This window comes from Protopterus annectens, chromosome 7.part0 (genome assembly GCF_019279795.1).
Source record: "Protopterus annectens isolate FY-2018-M chromosome 7.part0, PAN1.0, whole genome shotgun sequence".
Taxonomy (NCBI): domain Eukaryota; kingdom Metazoa; phylum Chordata; order Ceratodontiformes; family Protopteridae; genus Protopterus; species Protopterus annectens.
In genome coordinates, this window is record NC_056739.1 from 1,985,495,875 (window position 1) to 1,985,518,012 (window position 22,138).

Sequence of the window (22,138 nt, forward strand, 5' to 3'; positions counted from 1 at the left end):
CCACACAGCCTGTTGCATATTAAGTCATTTGATTAAGTAAATGAGCTTTGAGCAAAGTCATATGGAATTACCCTAAAAGGCAATACGGACGTAATGAGTCGCATCTAGGATTGGTACTAGACAAATAAAACCTTGTCAAGGCCCTTGTTGGTTTGCCAGGACGCCCTACACAGCACTTTTCTAGGGAAGGAAACTGCAGAGGACCCTGTTCTTTGTGCCAGATTCCTAGGTGGAAACAAAAAAATTTACCAGTTCCCCTAAATATCCTGCTTTTCAGAACAAGGACCCCTGCAGAAGTAATGGCCGCAACAGTCCGATTTCTTCACTTCAGATATTAAAGATTACCCAATATCCAAAATGGTGTAACAGTAGTGACCCTTTAAAGGGTAGATTAATAAGAGGTGTTGACAGAGGAGAGGCAGGAATGGCAATGTCAGGCAACACTGTAACCTGTATTGACTGAGAAGTCCACCTTACAGAAGGCAACATAGTCGGTTAGGAATTGGATTCCCCTTCTAGCATTTTCCACAGACTGCTACAATCCATCCATAAAGTCAAGACAGAAATAAAAGCATCTGTGATTTAAGCATCCTCAATGGCAATAAAAGAGGCTGCAGACAGACATATCACATGTAGAGCTTTGCTTTCTAGATAAACACAAGCTAGCTACCAGAGACTAAATGGTCGGCTTCCATTAGAACTGATGCATGAGCAGGAATACCCACCCTGGATGCCACTGTCCATAATGATCAATTAGAAGGGACAGACCAGGATAGTTTTCTAGGTACTGAGTCACAGTATATTGGTGCTGCCACCATTTGTGAAGATCCGTGTGGAATCTAGGACAACAGGACCATAGCTCTGTAGGCCTTATGAGGCCTCCCAATGAAGATAGTATTTCACTGGCTCATTCCCCCCCATCTTACAACAATTTCCCAAACCTGAGGTTACCTAGGGATATGGAAAAGGGAAACTGACTCAGTAGCATCTTTATCTCAAAGTCTGGTCATACTCAAGGTGGCTTTAGAAATACTTTTTTTTTGTTTCGCTATTTATAACCCTAATGTTGAAGCAGCAGGTGAAAAACTGACCACAGACTAGGATAGGGAAAAACCCAAAAGGAGCTGGTAAAACAGTGGCTAACAGAGGTCTGCCACGATACAGCAATGCGGGGTTAAAAACTTAACTGAAAAGAAGGAAGATCTCATAACAATAAGGATGCAGTAGGAATACTCTATTTAGAAACATGGCTGGGTGAACACTCAAGACAGAAAATGGAAAGTTATGCACTGGGGTCAGCATCTATCCAAATGTCTGTGGTACAGGGAGTCAGGCATTGTTGGGATAGCCACTCAATGAACTGGACAGTTTCTCTAGTAGACACTGGAATGTTTCAAGGTTACCATCTGCTATGACAGATGACAGTCTAGCCAGGGTATGAAACCTGTGAGAGGCTGCAGTTTCTAGCTTCTTAAAAAAAGATCCATACTCATCTCACACTGCATAGGTTGGTACTAGGCTATCGGCCCTAGGGCCTATACAAGCCTAGCCATAACAATTCCCTGGATATGTCTTCCCACAATATTTACTTCCCTGGACCAGTGTCTAGCAGGGCGACTTGACAGGAATCTCCAATCCAATAGTCAAGGTTCCTTTTGAAGAGAGCCAAGGAGGCGCTCTACTTGACATGTATGGGCAGTCTATTCCAATGGGCAGTCTATTCCAGAGTATGGAGAGTCTCTGGGTCAGGAACCTATCCCTCCAGCATGTTTTGTTCATTGTGATGACAAGGTTTAGATACCTGGAGCGTGCGGGTTTGACATTGTCTTGTATGTTAAGAAGAGATTGCCTCTGGAGTAGACGATATGCCAGAGTATAGCGGTGTTCTTTTTTTTTTTAAAAAAAGGACGGTCAGCACAGGGCATCTGCTTTAGGCCTGTGATTCTTTTAGTGAGGCATTTCTGTGGCCTTTCCAGCTGTTGCAGATGTGAGGTACATACCAAACGGTGTTGTACTCTATAATGGGTACAATAAGGGAGTACAGTGGGACAATGACCTCCTTTTTTCTGGATGAAATGCCCTTCGTGATCATCCTGGGAGACTGAGGGAGACAGAATAGACTGGCTTACAGTGAAAACAGGCTCACTGTTCATACTGATATGGGAAGGGATGATCAAAGAGGGGTGCACACAAGCCGTAGCACCTGCACTACCTGTGATCATGAACCTTGTTCAGGTAGTAGCAAGCACTGTCATGAAGTGGCAGAGATGCCAAGATGAGGTAAACGCATTCTCAGTATAGAGCTCTCTGGGTAAAAGAGCACAAAAGGAAAGGCAGCATTTGTGAGGGGCCCTGTCTTTGGACAGAAAGGCATCAATGATCAAAGACAGGATGAAGGGAAAGGTCTCCACATTCTCGCCCAAATCTGCAGCATTAGACTTGTGGACTGCCTTGTCCCATTCAAACATATAGCACTAAAAAGGCAGACTGCACAGAGTGTTTTTGTTCTTCTGCAACTTAATTGATGTTGTGATTAAAAACCTTAAAATTAAATGACTACCTCAACAAGTAATGCAAAGAGACAGCTTCTTTATAAACTGGAATGATTTTCTCACAGTTCAATTCTAACTGTCAGGTCTAGGCAATTATGATCTAGCATGCCAATACTTAGGAAGTGCTGGCAACAACTACAGAGTTAAAAAAACACAGTGACTGGGGCTGCACATGTGTTCAACCCTAGTAAGAAGGGGGTATAAGAGGAGAAAGAACTCTAGCACTAAGCGAGGAAAGAAAATGGTCAAAGAACATAGAGGAACACACGATCGTGTCGCACAGCAAGACTGCATACTACATTCCAGTGGAGTATTTGGGTAGAAGACAGATGAAGACACAGGGAGTACTACAGGAGGGAAGAGGGTAGACAATGGTAGTAATACAAAGTTTGGGCAAGACATGAAGGTTGAGACCTGGAACCACTATATTTTAAGTGGTTAGGCAATACTGTGAATGAAACAGTCTATCCTCCCATTTGATGTTTCATATGCAAGAATCCTGGGGTCTGAATGGACAGAAGTTATTAAGCGAAAGGGAGCAGTACGGCTGGAATTTAATTCCCAAATCTTGCAAAGTACCTTAACGAGGTGGATCCCATTTTTACAAAAACTCACAAGACAGCACCGATAGACTGCATTTAATATAGCATGTATTGTTGACAGAAGGTTTAATAAGACAGCTGGATGCACAAGATCCAGGGAAAAAAGTGCCCAATCCCAGTAGGTGTACTGGTGCCAGGACTGGAAAAAATTACAGTGCAGAATCCTCAAGACCTGGAAACATTCATACAATAGGGTCAAGCCAAGCTCAAAAGAATGCTTAGATGTGCAAGATGCAGCCTACGATGACAAATTACATTGCAGTGATCATGAAACAGTGGCAAATCACTTGCAGCTAAGCCAAGATAAATGACAAATAATCATCCCAGGGATAAAAATTCAAAAGGGGAATATTCCAGGGCGACTGTTACAGCTGTTCTTTTGTCTTGTCCTTAACGGTGTCTACTTAAGACTGTAACCATGACCTAATTTGGCACCCAGACTGTGGCGATTTAAAGTTGCATAGTTCATTATACGAGGAGCTGAAAGCATGACTGGAAGTGGTCAAAATTTTCTAAGATAAGAATGCCATTTGGTCTTGGCGTCTGATACAGGCGCTTGATAAATGCGAGTGTGATACAAAGGAACTTCAGCAGAAGGAAAATGTATAAACACCTGGGAACTGACGAATCGACAATAAAACCCCCAACAAGTCCGAGCTGTAAACCAATTTGCTCTTCCTGTTCTAACACATTTCTGGGATGACTGAATGACCCCAAAAAGTATTAGATCAGCTGAACAAGAAAAGAAAAATGCTTCACACTTACCAAATGATATGAAAACTGGTGCATACCAATATTATATATTACTCATTTTGAAGGAGGCATGAGCCTCTCGAAATTGATTACATGTACACATCTGCAGTTGTAGGACTGCATACATATCTGCTGACCTCACCAAATCCAAAAGTTTTGAAACATGAAGAGAACAAATATAAAATATGCTTCTGTTAAACTAAGCAGCGAAGTTAGTGTCAAGCAGGAATGGGAATGGAAACCAAACCAGAAGTAAACAAATCAGGTAGCAACTGAATGTGCCAAAAAAAAAATACAAGGAGAAGGATCAGATGAGAAGGCAAGACATGTGGAAGAGGCATAAATATAACTGCAAGTACAGAAAATTCCTGGAACAACCTCATGTCAATCATGATCTGGCACACAAGAATAGTTAAGGAGAGGTGTATTTAAACACAAGGATGAAAAGGTTAATAGCGTACCAGGATAGTAGACAATACATGTTCGTTTTAGAAAAGTCCACTGAATATGTGGGAGAAACATACAAATGTAGGTTCTGTGGAAACTTGCATATCTTATTGTTGGATGTGATACACTGATGGCACAGAGCCTTTATACTAAAAGGTATAATGTGGCAAGAATGCTGGATTTTGGGGGGGGGGGGGGTATGCAAACATTACAATACTGGAGTAGCTGAGAAGCACTGTAAACATGAGCCACAAAGCATTATAGAGAATGTTGAGGTTTACATCACATGGAACTACCCTTAACTGTTGAAAAAAGATGTGAGAAAACCAGATACAGTAATCTAAGTCTATAGAAAGACTAAAGTAGCACTGACCATTGAAGTTGCTACACCCAGTGATTACAGTGTCTTGCGTACAGAGACACAAAGTTATACAATACCAAGATTTGCAGACAGAAATGAGGGCAATGTGGAAGGATACCTGGACAATTCCAATAGCAGGAGCAATGGGTCTCAAAAAATAAATAAATAAAATTAAAAAAATAAAAACCAGTATCTACAGTCTTTGCTATTGATAAATGCAACTCCGTATAAACTGCAGGAAAAACTTCTGGGCGTACTATGGGTGCTGCAGAGAGTACTTTTGGCTAACAAAGACTGAAACAATACTAACTTCACAAACTTTAATCATACTTTGACTTGGGAATGATGTTCATTCCTGCCATCGTATTAGAAACCCAGAAGTCTCAACATATACTGCAAAAAAACACCTCAAGGAGCAAAAATAATAACCTAAAGTATCCTTACAATTACATGTACAAGGAAAATGAGATGGTGCTGATAGACTGATAAGAGTTACCAACTCAGTCATGGCAATAACGCAAAACAGTAACAAGAGAGTCATAGGGAACAAAGGATCATTTGCTGCTAAAGACATAACAGATACTTTGGCATGGATAGACAAGAAATTCTCCGGCAGCATCCAACATTCACAGATAAACAAGCACTTATATTCAGGATACATCCTACACTGATCAGTTATACTACAGTGACCATGAAACATTGACACACCACTTTGCAATTAAGCCAAGACAAAGGGCAAATCATCACAGACAGAAACATTCAAAAGGTGATATTCCATGCAGATTCTTCGTCACCACTGTTTTATCTTGTTAACCCACTAAGCTGTTTTACTTAAAAATAGGTCTTCTGTACAATTTGGCTCCCAGAAATCAACCTCATTTAAGGATTTCTCATCTACTTTTTATGGATGACTTAGAACGGTGTAATTCATCAGATGAAGAGTTGAAAGTGCAACTGCTTAAAACTCAGATGATAATGACATTTTGTCTGGACAAATGTGAAAAAGCAAATGTTTAAAGCGGTAAAGTTGCAGAACCAAGAAAATATCAATCTAGGACAGGAAAGTGGTATAGAGGAACTTGAGAAAAGAAGGAATGCATAAATATTTGGGAACTGATGAACTGGCAATAAAACATTAACAAATGTGAATAAACTATAAGAACACTTCAGAACTATACTGAAAGCAGACTTGACACACAGGAATAAAGTCCAAGCTATAAACCAATTTGTTCTTCAAAAGGTACTGGACCAGTTAGCCAGAAAAACGCTTCACGCTTATCCACAGATTACTAAAATCAGTATATAACTGAGATTGTATATATTTCACACACTGAAGGAGATATAGGTCTTGTCAAAACTGATTACAGGCACAGATCTGCAGTCATGGGAACAAATTGTGTGCATCTGCTGCCCTCAGAGCCAAACATAATGCAAGCTTTAAAACATGAGGAGAGGAAGTCTAAGATGACGGCCATTTAGTTTATCAGAAACAATCGGGTTGCAGACAGGAATAGAAATCAAATCAGTAGTTGACAAAAATACAAGAAGGATCAGCTGACAAGAAAAGATATAGAAGCACCATAAATACAACGCCAAATATAAAGATCTCCTGGAACAACCTCATGTTGATCAGGATTTGGCACAGAAATGGTTAAATGGTTAAGGAGAGGGGAGCTGAAACCAATGGATGAAAGGTTAATGGTAGCACATTACAATGGACTACGTACATACATGTTGATTTACAAAGTCCATTGAACATGTGGAAGTAACAGACAAATGCTGGATCTAGATTAAAAAAAAAATGGAAACAGTCCACACCTTACCGCTGGGTCTGACACTTACAGCAGAGGGGCTGTACACCGAGGCACAATGTTGTGGTTGTTTGTCTTTCGGCTTTTTCCCAGTAAGGGGTCGCCACAGCGGAACTCCGGTCCGCTAATGATTGGCAGTAGATTTTTACGAAATGCTGAGGTGCCAGCTCGACACCCAACCTTCAATGAAGGCACACCCATGCACGCATGTCTTTAGAACGCTACCCAACCGTGGGGAGGACATGCAGACTCCACACAGAAGGCACTCCAAAGCCAAGCCGAGAATTGAACGGGAGAACCTCTTGCTTGTGGAATTGGAGATTGCACAAACACTACAATACAGAAGAAGTAGTAGAGAAGTAGGATAGAAGCACTGGAAAAGTGAATTGCAAAGAAATAAGGAATGATGAAGTTTATATCACTTGGGATCACACATTACCAACAAATCCAACAACAGATGCAAGAAAACCAGATATAGTAATCCATGGGGGGGGGGGGAACCACACCAAAGTAGCACACTGAATTTGCCACTCCTAACAATTTTGCACATGAGACACTGCATACTAAGTCAAAATATCAAGATCTACAGGCAGATACACTACCAATACATGCAACTCCATATGAATTGCAGAAGTCGAATCTGGACACATTTGAGGGTGCTGCAAACAGCACTTTTGGCTAACAGATTTAAACAATACGGATGTCATGAACTTTGACTTAGGAAGTGGGTCCCACTCCCATCCTGGTAATAGAAACCCAAAAGATGTGGAGAAATTAAACTGACAAAACACCTCACAGAGCAAAGGTAATAACCTAAAGAAGTACCCTTACAATAAACTGTAGAAGGAAAATCGGGGGGGGGGGGGTGCTGGTAGACGGACGAGAGTTATTAACTCACAAATCAAAGAGGATAGTAAAAGCCTGAAAGACAGAATAAAGAAATGGGTAAAAGCAGAAGAGTTGCAACTTTCAGGGGATATACATTTGCCAACGGACCAGATGGATGAGGTACAAGTTGAAAAGGGTGTGGGAGAAACATGAGCAGAAAGGAGAGAAGTTTGGACATGGTCATAATCAAGGTGGGGGCAAAGATATCCAGGAAAATGTACTACTGCCCTAAAGTGACAAAGGCTACAGAATGTCATTACAAGAAGTGATGTTACTCATTACAGCAAGGGAAGGTATGCAAGAAATGGAAAGGATGGAGTAAGGAGGTGAAAGAAATCCTAACAGAGACAGTAAAATGTGAGAAAATTTAAATCAAAAGGGCATTGTCAAAAAAAGGATGAGAACTAAACCGTTTTAAGAACTCACTACATAAACAGTTAAATGGGTGTGCATTTTTGTTTCTCCTCTCTGCAATCAGTTTTGTTCTTATGGAATAAGAGTGTTTGACATAAGACAGAAGTGTCTTTGAGACATGCTGGATCTCCACACTTGCTGGCTTCTTTTGTGAAAGTAAGACACACTGGATCGCCTTTAGTCTTATAACTATTGTACTGTATAGTGGATCTAATAGGTTGTGTATCACACCAAGAGGGAGTGAAGGAGAGAAAGCAAACTTGGATGTACACTGGCAATGAATACAGTTACTATGACAAAGTGATTTAACTACTTGTTTTTTGCTGTGCCAATAACAGGGTGATACCATGTGATAAATACTGCGGGCCGAGAAAAATCCCTGTATACAACTACGGGCTATGCTAAAATAGTAGCTGATGGTACAGTGTTTTGGGTGGAACCATTTGAGATTACTGGCTATTACTTTAACTTATGACAGTTAATAGCCAGAGTATGCTGGTGTCTGGAACATAGTTTTTCTGTACATATCCTGTCCAGTTTTAGTAACCGAGAGAGAGCAACACAGAGTGAGCAGCAGAGCGCGAGCCAGCCAGAGGAAGCAAGCACCGCACACACAAACCCTGGTGTTAAGACAAGGATGTGCAGCAGAGTTGGAAAAAAATACATACACAAGCTCTGTGCTATGCCCCCTTACTTGACAAGGGGTTCATTTCATTTTGAGGATTGGATGACTGCAGCCAAAGAATGTGAACAGACTTCACCTTTGCCCTTTGAATGATCACATAAAGTAAAGCATTCTAGCAAATAAACTTAAGTAATATACACACACACACCATCTCCCACTGTATTTGGTGCAGCTGTCAAACTTGGCCACCCCAGGAAAATCCTTTAACCAGTATTAAGGCAGAACAAAACACATGTAATAAAATGTACTACTTACCCTGCAAGTCAAGTTCTTCAACATGGCATTGCACATCCAAAGATTTGAAGAGTTGTTTAACCTGTAGAGTTAAAAAAACATTTTAGAAGACTGCAGTTTTAAGTTGAACTTGCCATGAACAGAAGATTTATTTATTTTACATTTGTTAACCGGGAAATTCCGACTGGACCAGGTTCATTTTCAGCGGAGGCCCGGGGAAAAAAGCTCCAGCATCAAGTTACAAAAATACAGTACATCCAGCATAATACACAACAGGTTACATCATGTATGCTGAGCATAGTAATAGAAGAAATTAATAAAAACACTCCAGGTAAAAGAAGATATAGAGTATAGTAAGAGACAAAATCAGTTACTGTACATCCAGAATAATACACAAACAGGTTTTATCATATATGCGGAGCGTAGTAATATAACAAGAAATTAATAAAACACTCCAGGTAAGAGACTATATAGAAGTAGAAGCTTGAATGATCAATCCTGCCTCACACCTTAGCTACATGGGTTATATCCTGCCAGGAATATGACACAGATGGTCAGCTTCAGGGCACTTTCCATACCCCCAACTGTCAAGCTGAGCAGAGTAAAAAAAGTTTGGTTGCAAAGCCCTTCAGAGTTTTCCTGCCAGCAGAGGTGGGAGGCTGAGCTCTGAAAGGACTGTGCTAGGAACAGTAAAACTTCCACACCCTGGCATGAACACGCACTGAAAATACAACGGGGATGGAGGGAGGGAGTGGTTATTGAAGAGGTGATTATCTGAACATCTGCCATTTCGGCAAGTTTAAACAATTGTACTATGTTATATTGATCACTGCTGCAGTATCCTTAGCTATATGGATTGATTACCATGGCCAACTACATTCAGGAGGTAGAAGAGTCCAGGAATCCCTGAAAGTCAAGCTTTGCCAAGACCAGAGAAGAATCGAGCTTACAGTGCTACAGATGACAAAGTAGCAGTTTCTAGAAAATGCTTCTAAAACCCAACCTCTTCCAAAAAGCCATAGACGAACCAAAGGTCCTGGTACAGAAAGGGCCTTGACTCTGCCTGGAATACATCTGCTATGGCCATATCACAAAAGCTAAACAGCCTTAGACAACTATCGGTAAATAGTCTGTTTTGACAAGTTGTTCCTTCTTGCCTTCACAGGAAATTCTCAGAGATCTTTGCATCAGTTGTTTTTAGTTCTGTCAAGAGATAGTACTGGAGTTGTCTGTGGACATTCAATGGCTGGACTCTTTTCTCCCTCGAGATTCAGTAAAGAAAATGGAAGATGAAGTAAACTCCGATACCAGTTCAGACATAAAAGAAGAATTAGTTCTCAAAGAAACCATGTCCTTATGGAAAATGATGGTTAGTCACCTTACCCAAGAGCATGCAACTGAGATACCCTTTTGAAGAGGTCACAATAATCAGTAAAACTGTCTTCCATGTTAAGAACCTCAAGTCAGACAGATTATCTTGTTCAAATGTTAGCTTCTCTAACACAAGTTGAGATCGCAAGGAGGGACCACAAGTTTACTTGGCGGACTCCTACACAAAAGCCCTTTCAAGAACATTTTGACAGAGAACTGCCTTGAAAGAGGTCTATGGGCAGACATGTTGAAATGAACAACAAATAAACCCTGACAGAGGAATAAGGCCATAGGACAGTAACTCACAAACATTGTAAAGCCACAGAACGAGCCCTGAATGGGTGCTGGTTAGGTTTTCGACAACAAATTGAAAATCTTTTCAGTTTGCTAATATTAGGATTTTGTCAACCGACTGTTCAAAGAGAGGGGGAAAGGTCTACTTGAACTCCCCACAGATCGATCAAAAGTTGGAAGACCCCCAATCTAGCTTCCATTTTTAGATAATTCTGCTTAATGAACTGCTGTCACATATGCACCTAGATATGTTCTGTTTTCCTTGTTTACTGTTATAGAGCCAGAAGGGCCATTTCACATGTTGCATTTAACTGCATTGACTAGTGTTTAAATATGTTGAGTGTGTATCTTGCTTAATTTGGCAGAGAACTGCTTTCTACATTATTTACATTTCATTTTTGTACATTGCCATAAGAAAAGATTTTGTGTCATCAGGTGCTGAAGCGTGGTGCTGCGGTAGCGTTGTCGCCTCACAGACGTTGCCTGCTCGATTCTCAGTTAGAGCATCTTCTGTGTGGCGACATGTGTGAATGGGCGTTCCTTCGTTGAAGGTTGTGCATTAGGCCCGGCAAGCCAGCACGTAAAAATCTGCCAATCATTAGCGGACCCGAGTTCCGTTGTGGCGACCCCTAACTGGGAAAAGCCAAAAGACACAACAGGTGCTGAAGCAGGAATAACCATTACCTGATGTTTTTGTTATTGACTATTGCTAAACCAAATCCAAATCTGACTGGTCACACAGTATGTGCTGCCTTAGAAGAATGCAAGAGAGCATTAGGTTATTTCTTTCAGTAATCCAAACCACCCATCAGGTCAAGCAGGTCTCTGCCCCCCATAACAAGCAGCGGAAATTTCAAACTTCTCTCGAGCACTGGGCACCCACAAACACTGTCCTGAAACTAAGAGACTAAACGCTAATGTAAGTGCTTAACTTCCAAGTGTCTAGACAGTAAAATACCTTAACTGCACTAACTACAGTATTAGTGCATTCTGCTGTATAGTTCCTTAATCAACCACTGTACTGATGGGTACATCACCAGGAAGAAACAGCTGCATAATACTCTTCAGTTAGTTGCCCCCCACCCAAAAGTATTTTCTTTTGAGAAACACAAATCTATAAAATAGCATTGAGTTACCTCTCCCGTTTCATCTGCAACTAACCCCAGCTTTCATTTTTGATCCTTTTAGGAATTTCAGGGTAAAATTCAAAAATACTTCCCAAAAATTGGAGTCAGACTAACAATAACTATAAGAGAACTCAGACACTTAATGGACTCTATCCTGACTAAAAACTCATGATCACATCACAGCTTACACAGTCTCCTTTCTATCACTGCCTCAGGTGTAGCCCTGCTCTGTTCCCACTCGTTATGCTCAGACCCACTTAGCTCCCCTCCCACCCCCCATATAATTTCCTTTATACTTCCTCACCATTTCCCTCCTATAAATCAAACCCCTCCCTGTTTCCCCATCTACCACATCTTCATCTATCGTACCACACTCCAACTACACAATCTAGCTTACCCATACTTCCTCCTCTAACCTTCTTCCTGGTCCATACCCCCTTTTATTATCTTTTTTTCTCCCAGTAATCACCATGCATACACAACTCAACTCCTCTCCACTGCAATACTGTTATCACAGTGTATTCTCCATGTTCTAACATCCTCACCAACAGTATTAACCCCTTATCATTATACCCCTACCCATACACCCAACTATAACTTCTCCTATACCCAACAACCAGTACTCATATCTGCATACATCCTCCCCATGAATGTACAACTAATAAACCCCTTTCCCATTCCATAATATCTACAAATAAATCAAAATACACCAAATACTACTGAATCAGACCTAACTACTATCCTATTTCACTACTCCCCCATCAGGTGATATCCACCCTAACCCTTTTACTCACTCGAAACATACTACGTTAGCCAACTTCATGCTTGGATATCTGCTCAAAACCCAGACATCATTTCCCTTACAGAAACATGGCTTAAACCACAAAAGCTAGACAAGGACATATTCCCTCCTGGATAGAATATAATACAGCTCGATCGCCCCAATAAGAAAGGAGGAGGGATTGCAATTGTATGCTCCAACCTCACTTTTACATACCCAAAGCTGTCTATACCTTCCTTTTCTCCCACAAAGCTGTCTATACCTTCCTTTTCTCCCACAAAATTACTGGTAGCAAGCCTCAAGCTCAATGACTATACTACTATTACTGTTGTATCTATCTGCATTGCACCAGGGGACAACATTCCCTTACTGGAAATCATTCTTTCCTACCTCTCCCACAACATCCCTAATGAAATCCTCCTCCTTGGGGACGTGAACAAACTGGGAAACTCTCACTAGTCCTAACTCAACATACCATACAAATCTATGGCTTTTTACAACTCCTCTCCCAGCCTACTCACACCAAACACTCAATTCTACCAGTACACTCATTGACTGGATTCTGGTCTCGAAAATCCCTCTAAATACCATAGTCCTGAAACAGACTCCCTGAGTGACCACTCTCCAATAAAAGGTACTTGGACATACCTCCCACTTATCTAAACGACACAGATACAAATTCAACCCAGAAACTTTTAATAATCTCTTGCTCGGAATAAATTGGAAGTCCCTCACCCAGCTCCCACTTTATGAAGCAGTTCAAGCTTTTAACTCAACCTTCCTAAATATCTAAAACTCACCAGCCCCATTACGGAAAGTTAGGATAAAAGCTACTATATCCCCTTGGCTATCTAAGAATACTGACACTCATGACAGCCAGAGACTGAGCCTAGAAAACTTGGACCCAAACAAAACTACCAGCAGATCTGCAAAAGTATAAAGAACTGAGAAAAAATGTATTGAGAATACTTCTACTATTACCCTCCAACTGCACTAAAATCAGATCCAAAAAAAATTCTGGAATGCCATAAACCAAATACTTCATCCTGATGATCTTACTTCTCCTCATCCATCTCCTGACAAATCTAACACCTTCAATGCCCATTTCATTCAATCAATAGCCAAACTTTTCAATCCTAATCTACAATACTCCAGTAACAATGTTCCAAATTGCTTGGAACCTCCACCCACAGCAACTCAGTTAAAGCAGTCCCTACTGCTTACATCAAAACCCTTCTTTCCAGACTAAAACCATGCTCTGTTTCTGTTGACAGTATCACATCTTTCTTCAGATTGCCGCTTCCTCTACTGCTTTGCCAGTATCTATTTTAAATCAACCGTTCCATCTCTGAAGCTGAAGTACCTGCTATCTGGAAACAATTCTACACCATACATATTCACAAAAGGTGGCAATTCCACAGAACTCTCAAACTTCAGACCAATAGCTATCCTCTCCCCTCTGTCTAAAGTCTTACAAATGTATACATACACAGGTAATGCAACATCTTATACAGGGCACATTCCTCACTACCACTCAGCACGGTTTCCGATGCAAACATAGTACCACTACAACACCATTTCTATAGCTAGAGATAATAAAACTTCATGCTTATTCCTTGACCTCTCAAAAGCCTTAGACAGTCTCACATCCTCTGCTACTGAATAAAAACTCTGATCTCAACCTCTCTACTGCAACAATAGATGGTTCGCCAGCTATCTCACCGACAGCAAATCAGTAAGATGGCACTCCTCACTATCATCTCCCCATCCAGTGAAAATGGGTGTTCCAAGGATCCATCCTTGGCCCACTACTTTTCAAACTTACCAACTCATTCTACTCCTCTTGCCCATAATCCTCATTAGTCCAATATGCAGACGACTCCACAGTTATCACCATTGCTAACTCACGCTCTGAACTTCTAACGGCTACCCAGTCTTCCTTCAACTCTGTTAAAACCTGGCTCGCCAATAATCAGCTCATCCTTAAAAAACACTCCCCAAAACTGTTACTCATATCAAATCTACTTTTCAAATAAAAACACTAATCAACTTTTATTGTTGCTTACTCTAGTACTACACTCCTTGGTGTAACCATTGATTGATGATCAGCTAAAATTCGAACACCATATAAAAAACTGTATCAGGAAAACCCATCAAAAACTAGGACTGCTCTACAGAAATAAAGAATTCCTAACCCCTGAATCTAGAACCACAATCACACATGCTTATCTTTTGCCATGCCTAACATACTGCTCCCAAATACTCACAAATCAACTCCACCTTACTTAATCAACCTCACAAAATAGCCAGATTTGCTGCACAACAAACCTACAAATCTCACCACTGTATCTCTCTCAAACATATAAACTGGCTTGAACTACCACACCTCCTACTCCTCTCTCAGCTCCAAATTATATACTCCATTATTTATTCACCACCCACTGTCCAGCACTAGGCACCATAATCTCTCACTATGTCCCATCCAGACTACTCAGGAGCTCCACCCAAGACCTTTAACAAATTTTCAAGCCCAAGTCCAAAACAGGAGCCATTACATACAGCTACCATCCCTCTAGTTCTTGGAACAAACTCCCATATGACCTTGTTTCCCCTGGCTTGTTGATGTATCACATAACTGTGGCATTGTTTGAAACCCCCTTTAAAGGAGGTCCTAGGGGCCAAAGATGGTTCAGAGAGTTGAGTGCCTTGATCAGGGAAAGCATCTCCTAGATATTTATGTGCTTGCATCTGTCCCTGGGGTCGTGCATCCCTGCACTGCTCTCTCTCCTGAAACTGCTCCCCAAGCAAAGTCTGAAGTGTCTGTGGTGACTGACTGCTTTGGAGCAGGGAGGAAGAAGGGGAGACCTGTATTTACAGTCATGCGTTTCCACCAAGGAAGAGTTTTCTTCTGATAAATCCCAGAAATGGGATTTGAAAAGAAAGCGTATTGATGCTAGAACTACAGAGATTTCGGACATCACTATCTTTCTCATGTGGAGTCTCGCCAAGGGTATAAAGGAGAATCATTGATGCTGTGAGACCGGAACACCAGAGGTATTCCCTCAAGTGAATAAAGTCTAAATGAGTGGAAAACCTTGGAAACAGATCTAATAAGGATCTACTTTCTTCCTTGTGGAAAAATTCTTTGAGCTGATATATGTAGTTGACACTCCAGGAATACAATCTTGTGAGGGACTCAAGACAGACTTGACTGTTCTCTTGAAATCCCAGCTTGTGTAAGGTCTTTTAACCCAACAGAGAGATTACTAACACACTGAGAGACTCTGCAAAGAATCAAGTCATCTAAGTTTCCAAATTTAGCACCATCACAAACAGGTTGAGGAAAGAAAGATCCAGAACTTATCAAGCATTTGCTTTGACACCAAGCTGATCTGGTGGAAGAGAAATGACCTCCTGGAAGGGAGGAATTTCCTCCCACTGCCATCTGTAACCTTGATAAATGATATTCAGAACCCATGAGAGGGAAAGAAAATCCTTTAGGCAATTTGGAGATTCACTGGATCACCTTGCCCCTTATACCACACTTTTTGATCACTTCTGCTGCAGAGGGGTCACACACACTATACCTCTATCCAAGAGAGAATTTCAAAATCATCTGGAGGATTCAGATAATGCAGCCATGCAAAGATTGGAACATTCTAGCAACAGGGAGAATCAGAAACAGAGCTTTCCAATAAGCCCTTGTTAGCAATCCAAGGAAAAACTCAAGAATCTCTCCCTGAATCTTTCTGTTCAGGTTCAGAATCTTGAATCTCTTTCAAGAAAAGCAGAATCCATCTTTTCTTTTTACCAAAAACTACTTTACAAGAAGGCTCAAACGCCTGAATTAAACTCAAAGCTAGAAATTTAAGAAGTAGATACATTCTTGGCTTTCGGTTTCTCTTTGCCAAGAAAAGAGAGGCCAGCTGTGTTACCAACGGCAGTAGCTGCCTCCACAGTAATAAGCACAGCATTCTGGCACAACCGGGAATTGTTTCATGTTCCCTCTCTCATGACTGAGTAGTCGTCGTCCCCAATCCCCGGTCCACAGTGGCTGTATCCGCTTGCTAAACCAGAGGGATCCAGGGTGAAAGATGGGTGGCCTGAGGTATAACAAAACAGCCACAGCAGTCTCAGCTACCTGCAGCTGAGGCCAACTGCCAGCCCACCATGATGGCAGAGGCTCTTTGCTCAACTCTTTCTGTGGCTGGAAGAACCAACCACTGGACCAGTAGTCTGTTCCCCTGGAAAGAGGCACTATTTTCAGTTTGGCCATGGAAGACAAGCAGTGAATGCAGCAACACCATCAGTCCACAAAAGTTAACTTTAAAAAAAAAAAAAAAGTAACAGTAAAAACCACCTTCAAAACACCATGCCAGCCCCACTAAAGGGGGGAGGGGGTTCCGTTTGTTAACATTACTTTTAGACTAACAGAAAAAACAAGTGCTCCGTGCTCCATTTAAAAGTATGTCTCAGTCTCGAGACAGTCTCTTAAAATAGAACACACCTAGCTTTAAAATACTTCTAACTGCACAAGCAGGCCATTGATCCTCAAAATCCTCAAGGAGGAGCATGCTTTTCAGCAACAACAAAGCTCGCTTTGTGCACAAATTTGTCTTGGCTCAGACTTAGGCGACTGACATTTTGGGAGCATTGATTATGCCCCGAAAATTTGGAAGCTGGCTATTAGTGTTATAATCCATATACAGAAAAAAAAAAATCAGCCATCCCTCTAGCAAGCTCTATTGCCAAGCAGTTCTATTTTAGTCAAGAAACTCAGAATGATCTAGGTAGTAAGGTATTAAGCTACTGCTCGAATATCTAGATTTTATTTTTGTACAATAAAACGGACTTCAAACTTTTTGCAAATTAAAAAAACAAGGTTATCTACATATTTATTGCTTACCTAGTACTGCATGCAAGTCAAACTCAATTTTATCTACCATATCTCACTTCTGAGCAATACATGATTGACTGCCACATGGTAATGCAGTTATAGTCTGCAGTCTTCTACCTTTGTTACTATATACAAGTCACTGATGTACTTACTATACAACTGTTTATACTTCTGTATGATTGAGAGAAAGGATAACTTAAAGGATAACTTATCTGACAAAGTCCTGACCACAAATTTGGGCAACCCAGAAATCTGAACAAATTCCATAAGAAAGCTCTATATTGGTTTTAGCAGTCATCATCTGCTCACCATCCCAAACACGCGCATCAGCAGTTGCTGAAGTACTACATTACATGATTTTAAATGCCAAACTTTCATAAAAATTTCCTCATCGTTTATATCTATTGTTAAACATCACATTAAACAGACCATAAGGAGAAAGAACAAAGCCATGCTTAAGGCTCAAATGTGGCTATGGCAATGGTGTTGGACTTGCTATTTAGCTTTCTGAAATAACCTGGGTACAAGAAGGGAAAAGTATGGGCGAGTTATGGAGTTCATTTCTGGACAACAGCAGCATCCCTTGTCATTTTTCCAGAAAGAGGCTCAAGGAGATTAACAGTTGTTACACATGGCATTGGTCAGGGACACAGGTCACAGTAAGGTTTCCCTCAGTCACAGTTTGCCGAACACAAATTAGTGCAATGCACTCTACAACCAGAGGTGGAAACACACTGGACTTAGTACTCCCCCCGGACTACAGCTATCAATGCAGAATTATTTACAGAAACCTTGGAGAAACATGTAAATGGCTGCATTGAGGCAGCCACCGTACCCACCAGAAACCAAGATCTAAAACCCAAAGCAAGCCACAGGAATGGAATCTTTACCTTAAAAGGCTATATAACAAATGAAAAAGTCATGGCCAAAATCAGAAAAAGCAACTCTCAAGAGTCAAGGAGTGTTGATTCTACTAAACAAGAAACTAAGGAATCTTAGAAAAGTAATAATTTGTACACTTTTTCACTAACCAGGGTGACATTTAAATTAATTAGCCAGTAGATTTGCTAACTTGACACCCCACTCCCCAGCACCCAACTACCCCTGTGAAATCCCTTCTAGCATATTCCCATTCCCACCCCACTAATAGGGAGCACATCCTGGAAGTGCTCTAATGCCAATACCACTGACTCAATAGGCCCAGACAATATCCTAGGTTGCCTTCTGAATAGCCTAAAACATGATCTAGCAAGATCACTTGGGGCACTTTACTACAGCCTAAGCCTCAAAACAAGTACCAAGTGACTAGAGGGCTGCAACAGTTATCCCCTCTTCATAAGGTGGACCATTAATTGACCCTGGAAACTACAGACCCATCAGCCGAACAAGTCTAATAATGGAAAGCCTTGGAATGAATCAAGGACACTGTCAACCTACAGAAACTGGAACCATCCCAGTTTGGCTTTAAGGGAAGGTCTTGCCCACTTAACCTGGAAGGCTTCTTCGAGAGGGTCACCATAGCTATGCAGGAGAGGAAAAAACTGCATACTGCCTACCTTGACCTGGCCAACATGAGTCCCCACTCAGGTATTGTTAAACTCTCAGAACTAGGTATAAATCCCTACATAACTTGGACTGTCAGCTGGTTCAGACTGGACAGAAGTCAAAATCGGTAAGACCACCTCCAACAAGAGAGAGACTGGTTACCATCGGCGTATCCCAGGGCTCTGTGTTGGGCCAGCTCCCGTCAGACATCTACTTCTCAAAAAAAAAAAAAAAAAAAAAAATTATAAACATTCACTCAATCAATGCTCATATCAAAAGCCTCCGGGCTCACCAAATTTTTGCAAAGGACTAACTGGGAGGTACTGCACATTGCCATGAAAGCAACATCCTACAAGAGGACATAACACAAGCAAATGACTGGTGCCAAAGTCATGAATTACAACTCAATTCGAAGCAATGCATTATAGTGCCCTTTGGGAAGTTGTCCTCCCAAGCTAAATTACTTCAACAAAACAAACGATCCAGAGTTAGGGATCTGGGAACATTATGTAGATAACCCGGCCTTCGACCAACACAGACAATATAGTATTATTGTCTTACTAGGTCACTCAACTCATAAGCAAAAGTATGGCATCCAGGTCCAAGGAAATAAGAGTACCACTCTACTTAGAGCTCATCAGACCCATTATGGATTACAATGCACCATTTAGCATATAGTTAGTTAACCACACAATTGCAACATCTGTAACACCTTCTCATCACATGGAGATACAGGGTATGAATACCCTGCCCTACACCGATCTCCTTGAGGTCTGTATGGTCTCCTACAGGTTACAGAGGAGCAATCTATACCTAGCATATATATAAAAAAACAAAAAAAAAACAAAACACATCCTCAGATCCAGTTCTGTTGAATCTCTTGCACATCTGCAAGACCCAAGGACCTAAATTACAACAAACAAAACCTGCTTCAGAGACAGTTATAGGTCTCAAATCTCAGTGCTATGGAATAAGTATATGACAGTTCATCCCTGACCCTACTCAAAAGGGACCTTGCTCATTGGATAAGGAAATGTAAATTCACCCTCAATCTGGTCCCCATGTCTCTGACAGAGGTAAACAGTAAGTTAGTTAATCCTAAACTAAAATACTCCACCCACATAACCCTTAGCTACCACTTTACCAACATACCTCACCATACAGGCATCCAAGGAACTTTAAGACAAAACTGAGTTGGGTTGCAGAGCTAGGCTTGAAAGACGACCTAGTATAAGTGAACGACCACCTGCTAGGCATGTGATATGGTTGAATGTTGATGGCACTGCTGCCATCCAAGGAAGCCTACGATTTCAACACACCATGCAAACTTTTGCAGCATCGTCACCATCAAACCTGCAACCTCATGCTGGAAACACAGCAGAAAAAGGTGGAATATGCATATACAACCCAAAAGTGGTCTGGAGCCCCAGACCCCTTACCCAGCGGGGCAACTGCTATGCACTTGGAGGTGCAACATGGCAGTAGATTTAGAATCCAACATGGCAGTAGATTTAGAATCCAACATGGAGAATCCACTCAGCATTGAGTAACAACAAGAGAGCATCACTACAGATGGTGGCAATACCACACAAGCTGCCCGACACACAACCTTCAAAGCTGAGGAGTGAAGACTAGCACCAAAACCTTTGGAATGAAGGCTCAAAGGACTCAGTAGAGGAATCTCCCAAATCAAACAAGTGCCAGTGGTAGAGGAAAAGAAATCTACTCCAAACCACCAGTCCAGACAATGAATGTTCAATGTGTACTGTGGTAAAAAAAGAGCCAGCATGACCACCACAATCAGGTCTGAAGACACTGATGTACATAGCTACTTTTAAAAAGCCAAGTTCGTAGCAGACATGGACTCTAGCATCTGCAGGCTGCTTACCAGCCATGATTGTATTAGGGACTGATGATGAATCAGTAAAGTATACTCTGTCCACGCTAGAACTAGAAAGGAAAGGCACACCCATGCCTACATACTACTGCAGAAAAGCTCTCATCATCTCATAGGTCAATATGCATAATGACAGAGTGGCAGTGACTAGAGAAGAACCTAAATGACTGAATAGATCTGGCAGGTTAATAGTCTAGATGGTGCCAAATTGCAAAGCGCAGTCTCATTAAGACAGGACACCATCTTGCCTAGACAGTTTTAGGCTGCTTAACTACAAACCTAGATTAGCAGAACCACTTAGACTTCTGCATCATCCTGCAAGTGTTTGCACTAGACTCTTCAGAGTGATACTGGTCTCCTTACTGGTAGTCTTTTTTACAAGCTTTATCCTTAAATAAGAGTTTTGAAAACCTGGGAAGTAGAAGGAAGGCTCACCAGAACAAAAGAACCTCCTTTGGTATGACCAAACTTTTTGCTTGTAAAATGTTTCACAAATAATGCACTTTGCTATCAAGAAGCGATTATACGAGGGGCTAACAAAAAGCGATTATACGAGGCAGATTTCTTGTGTGATGGGGAAATAGTTCTCAAAGGCAAGAACCAACTACAATGCCATCAAAGCATGCACTACCCATAACTATCCATTTCACATATGCCTGCAGCTTCCAAAACGGCACACAACAGACTTGTCCACACCTGGTGTGATGCAACCACATCCCTTGCAGACATCATGCCCGTGAGACAGTTCACCAGTATGTCAACAATGGAACAGCATTTAGGCACAAACTCCTACCCTGCCTATATCCAATATAAAATGACAAGGCATTCAGTCCCCCCCCCCCCCCCGACAACCATCAAGCCCTCCTGTAGCAAAGCCCATTCAATAATTCCTTGACAAGTGAGGTAGGTAGCAAAGTGTGTGTTTTTCTGATATGACTATATTTTGCCCCTTGGCAGCTGCTGACATAGGCACTAACAAAGGACTTGCAATGCCCTTGTCCCAACTGCAGGATGGACACTGGATAGTCTGGTCACCAACCAGAATAAGGATTAATGTGGCAGAAACAGAATCTACAGCCTGAACCTGTGTACGACAGAATATGGAAATACCAACCTATATTCTATACGAAGGTATTAAGAAACAAAGTAGATCTCCTCAATCTAGGCCCTAGCAGACAGTAATACTCCAATCCTGTAAGCTTAAGTTCATGTTTCAAAGAGGCTGACCCTTAGGGTCCATATGAGATAAGGGTATTACAAAGCCTCAGAGAAACACACAGAATCCATTTTTGTAAAAGATGGCCTAGTATAGCAAAAGTCAAGACCCTTACCATACACAAGAGAATTAACAGCCTAGTGCCCTGTAAAGGGGGGGGGGGGGGGTACAGAAATAACACAATGAACTAAAAGTCTTCCATCAACTCAAGCATATATACTCTACAGGAAATGACCAAAAGATGGCAGATAATTTTACTTGTT

The 22,138-nt window shown here is 41.4% G+C and overlaps 1 protein-coding gene across 1 annotated transcript in view; it reads right to left on the reverse strand.

Annotated features, from left to right (window-relative positions):
* Nucleotides 1-22,138, reverse strand: part of TXNRD3 (thioredoxin reductase 3) — a 708,837-nt gene that overhangs the window by 673,812 nt on the left and 12,887 nt on the right. The window contains exon 3 of the mRNA XM_044078410.1: nucleotides 8,769-8,829. Coding sequence (XP_043934345.1) covers nucleotides 8,769-8,829 — 61 coding nt within the window. The remainder of the gene's footprint in view (nucleotides 1-8,768; nucleotides 8,830-22,138) is intronic.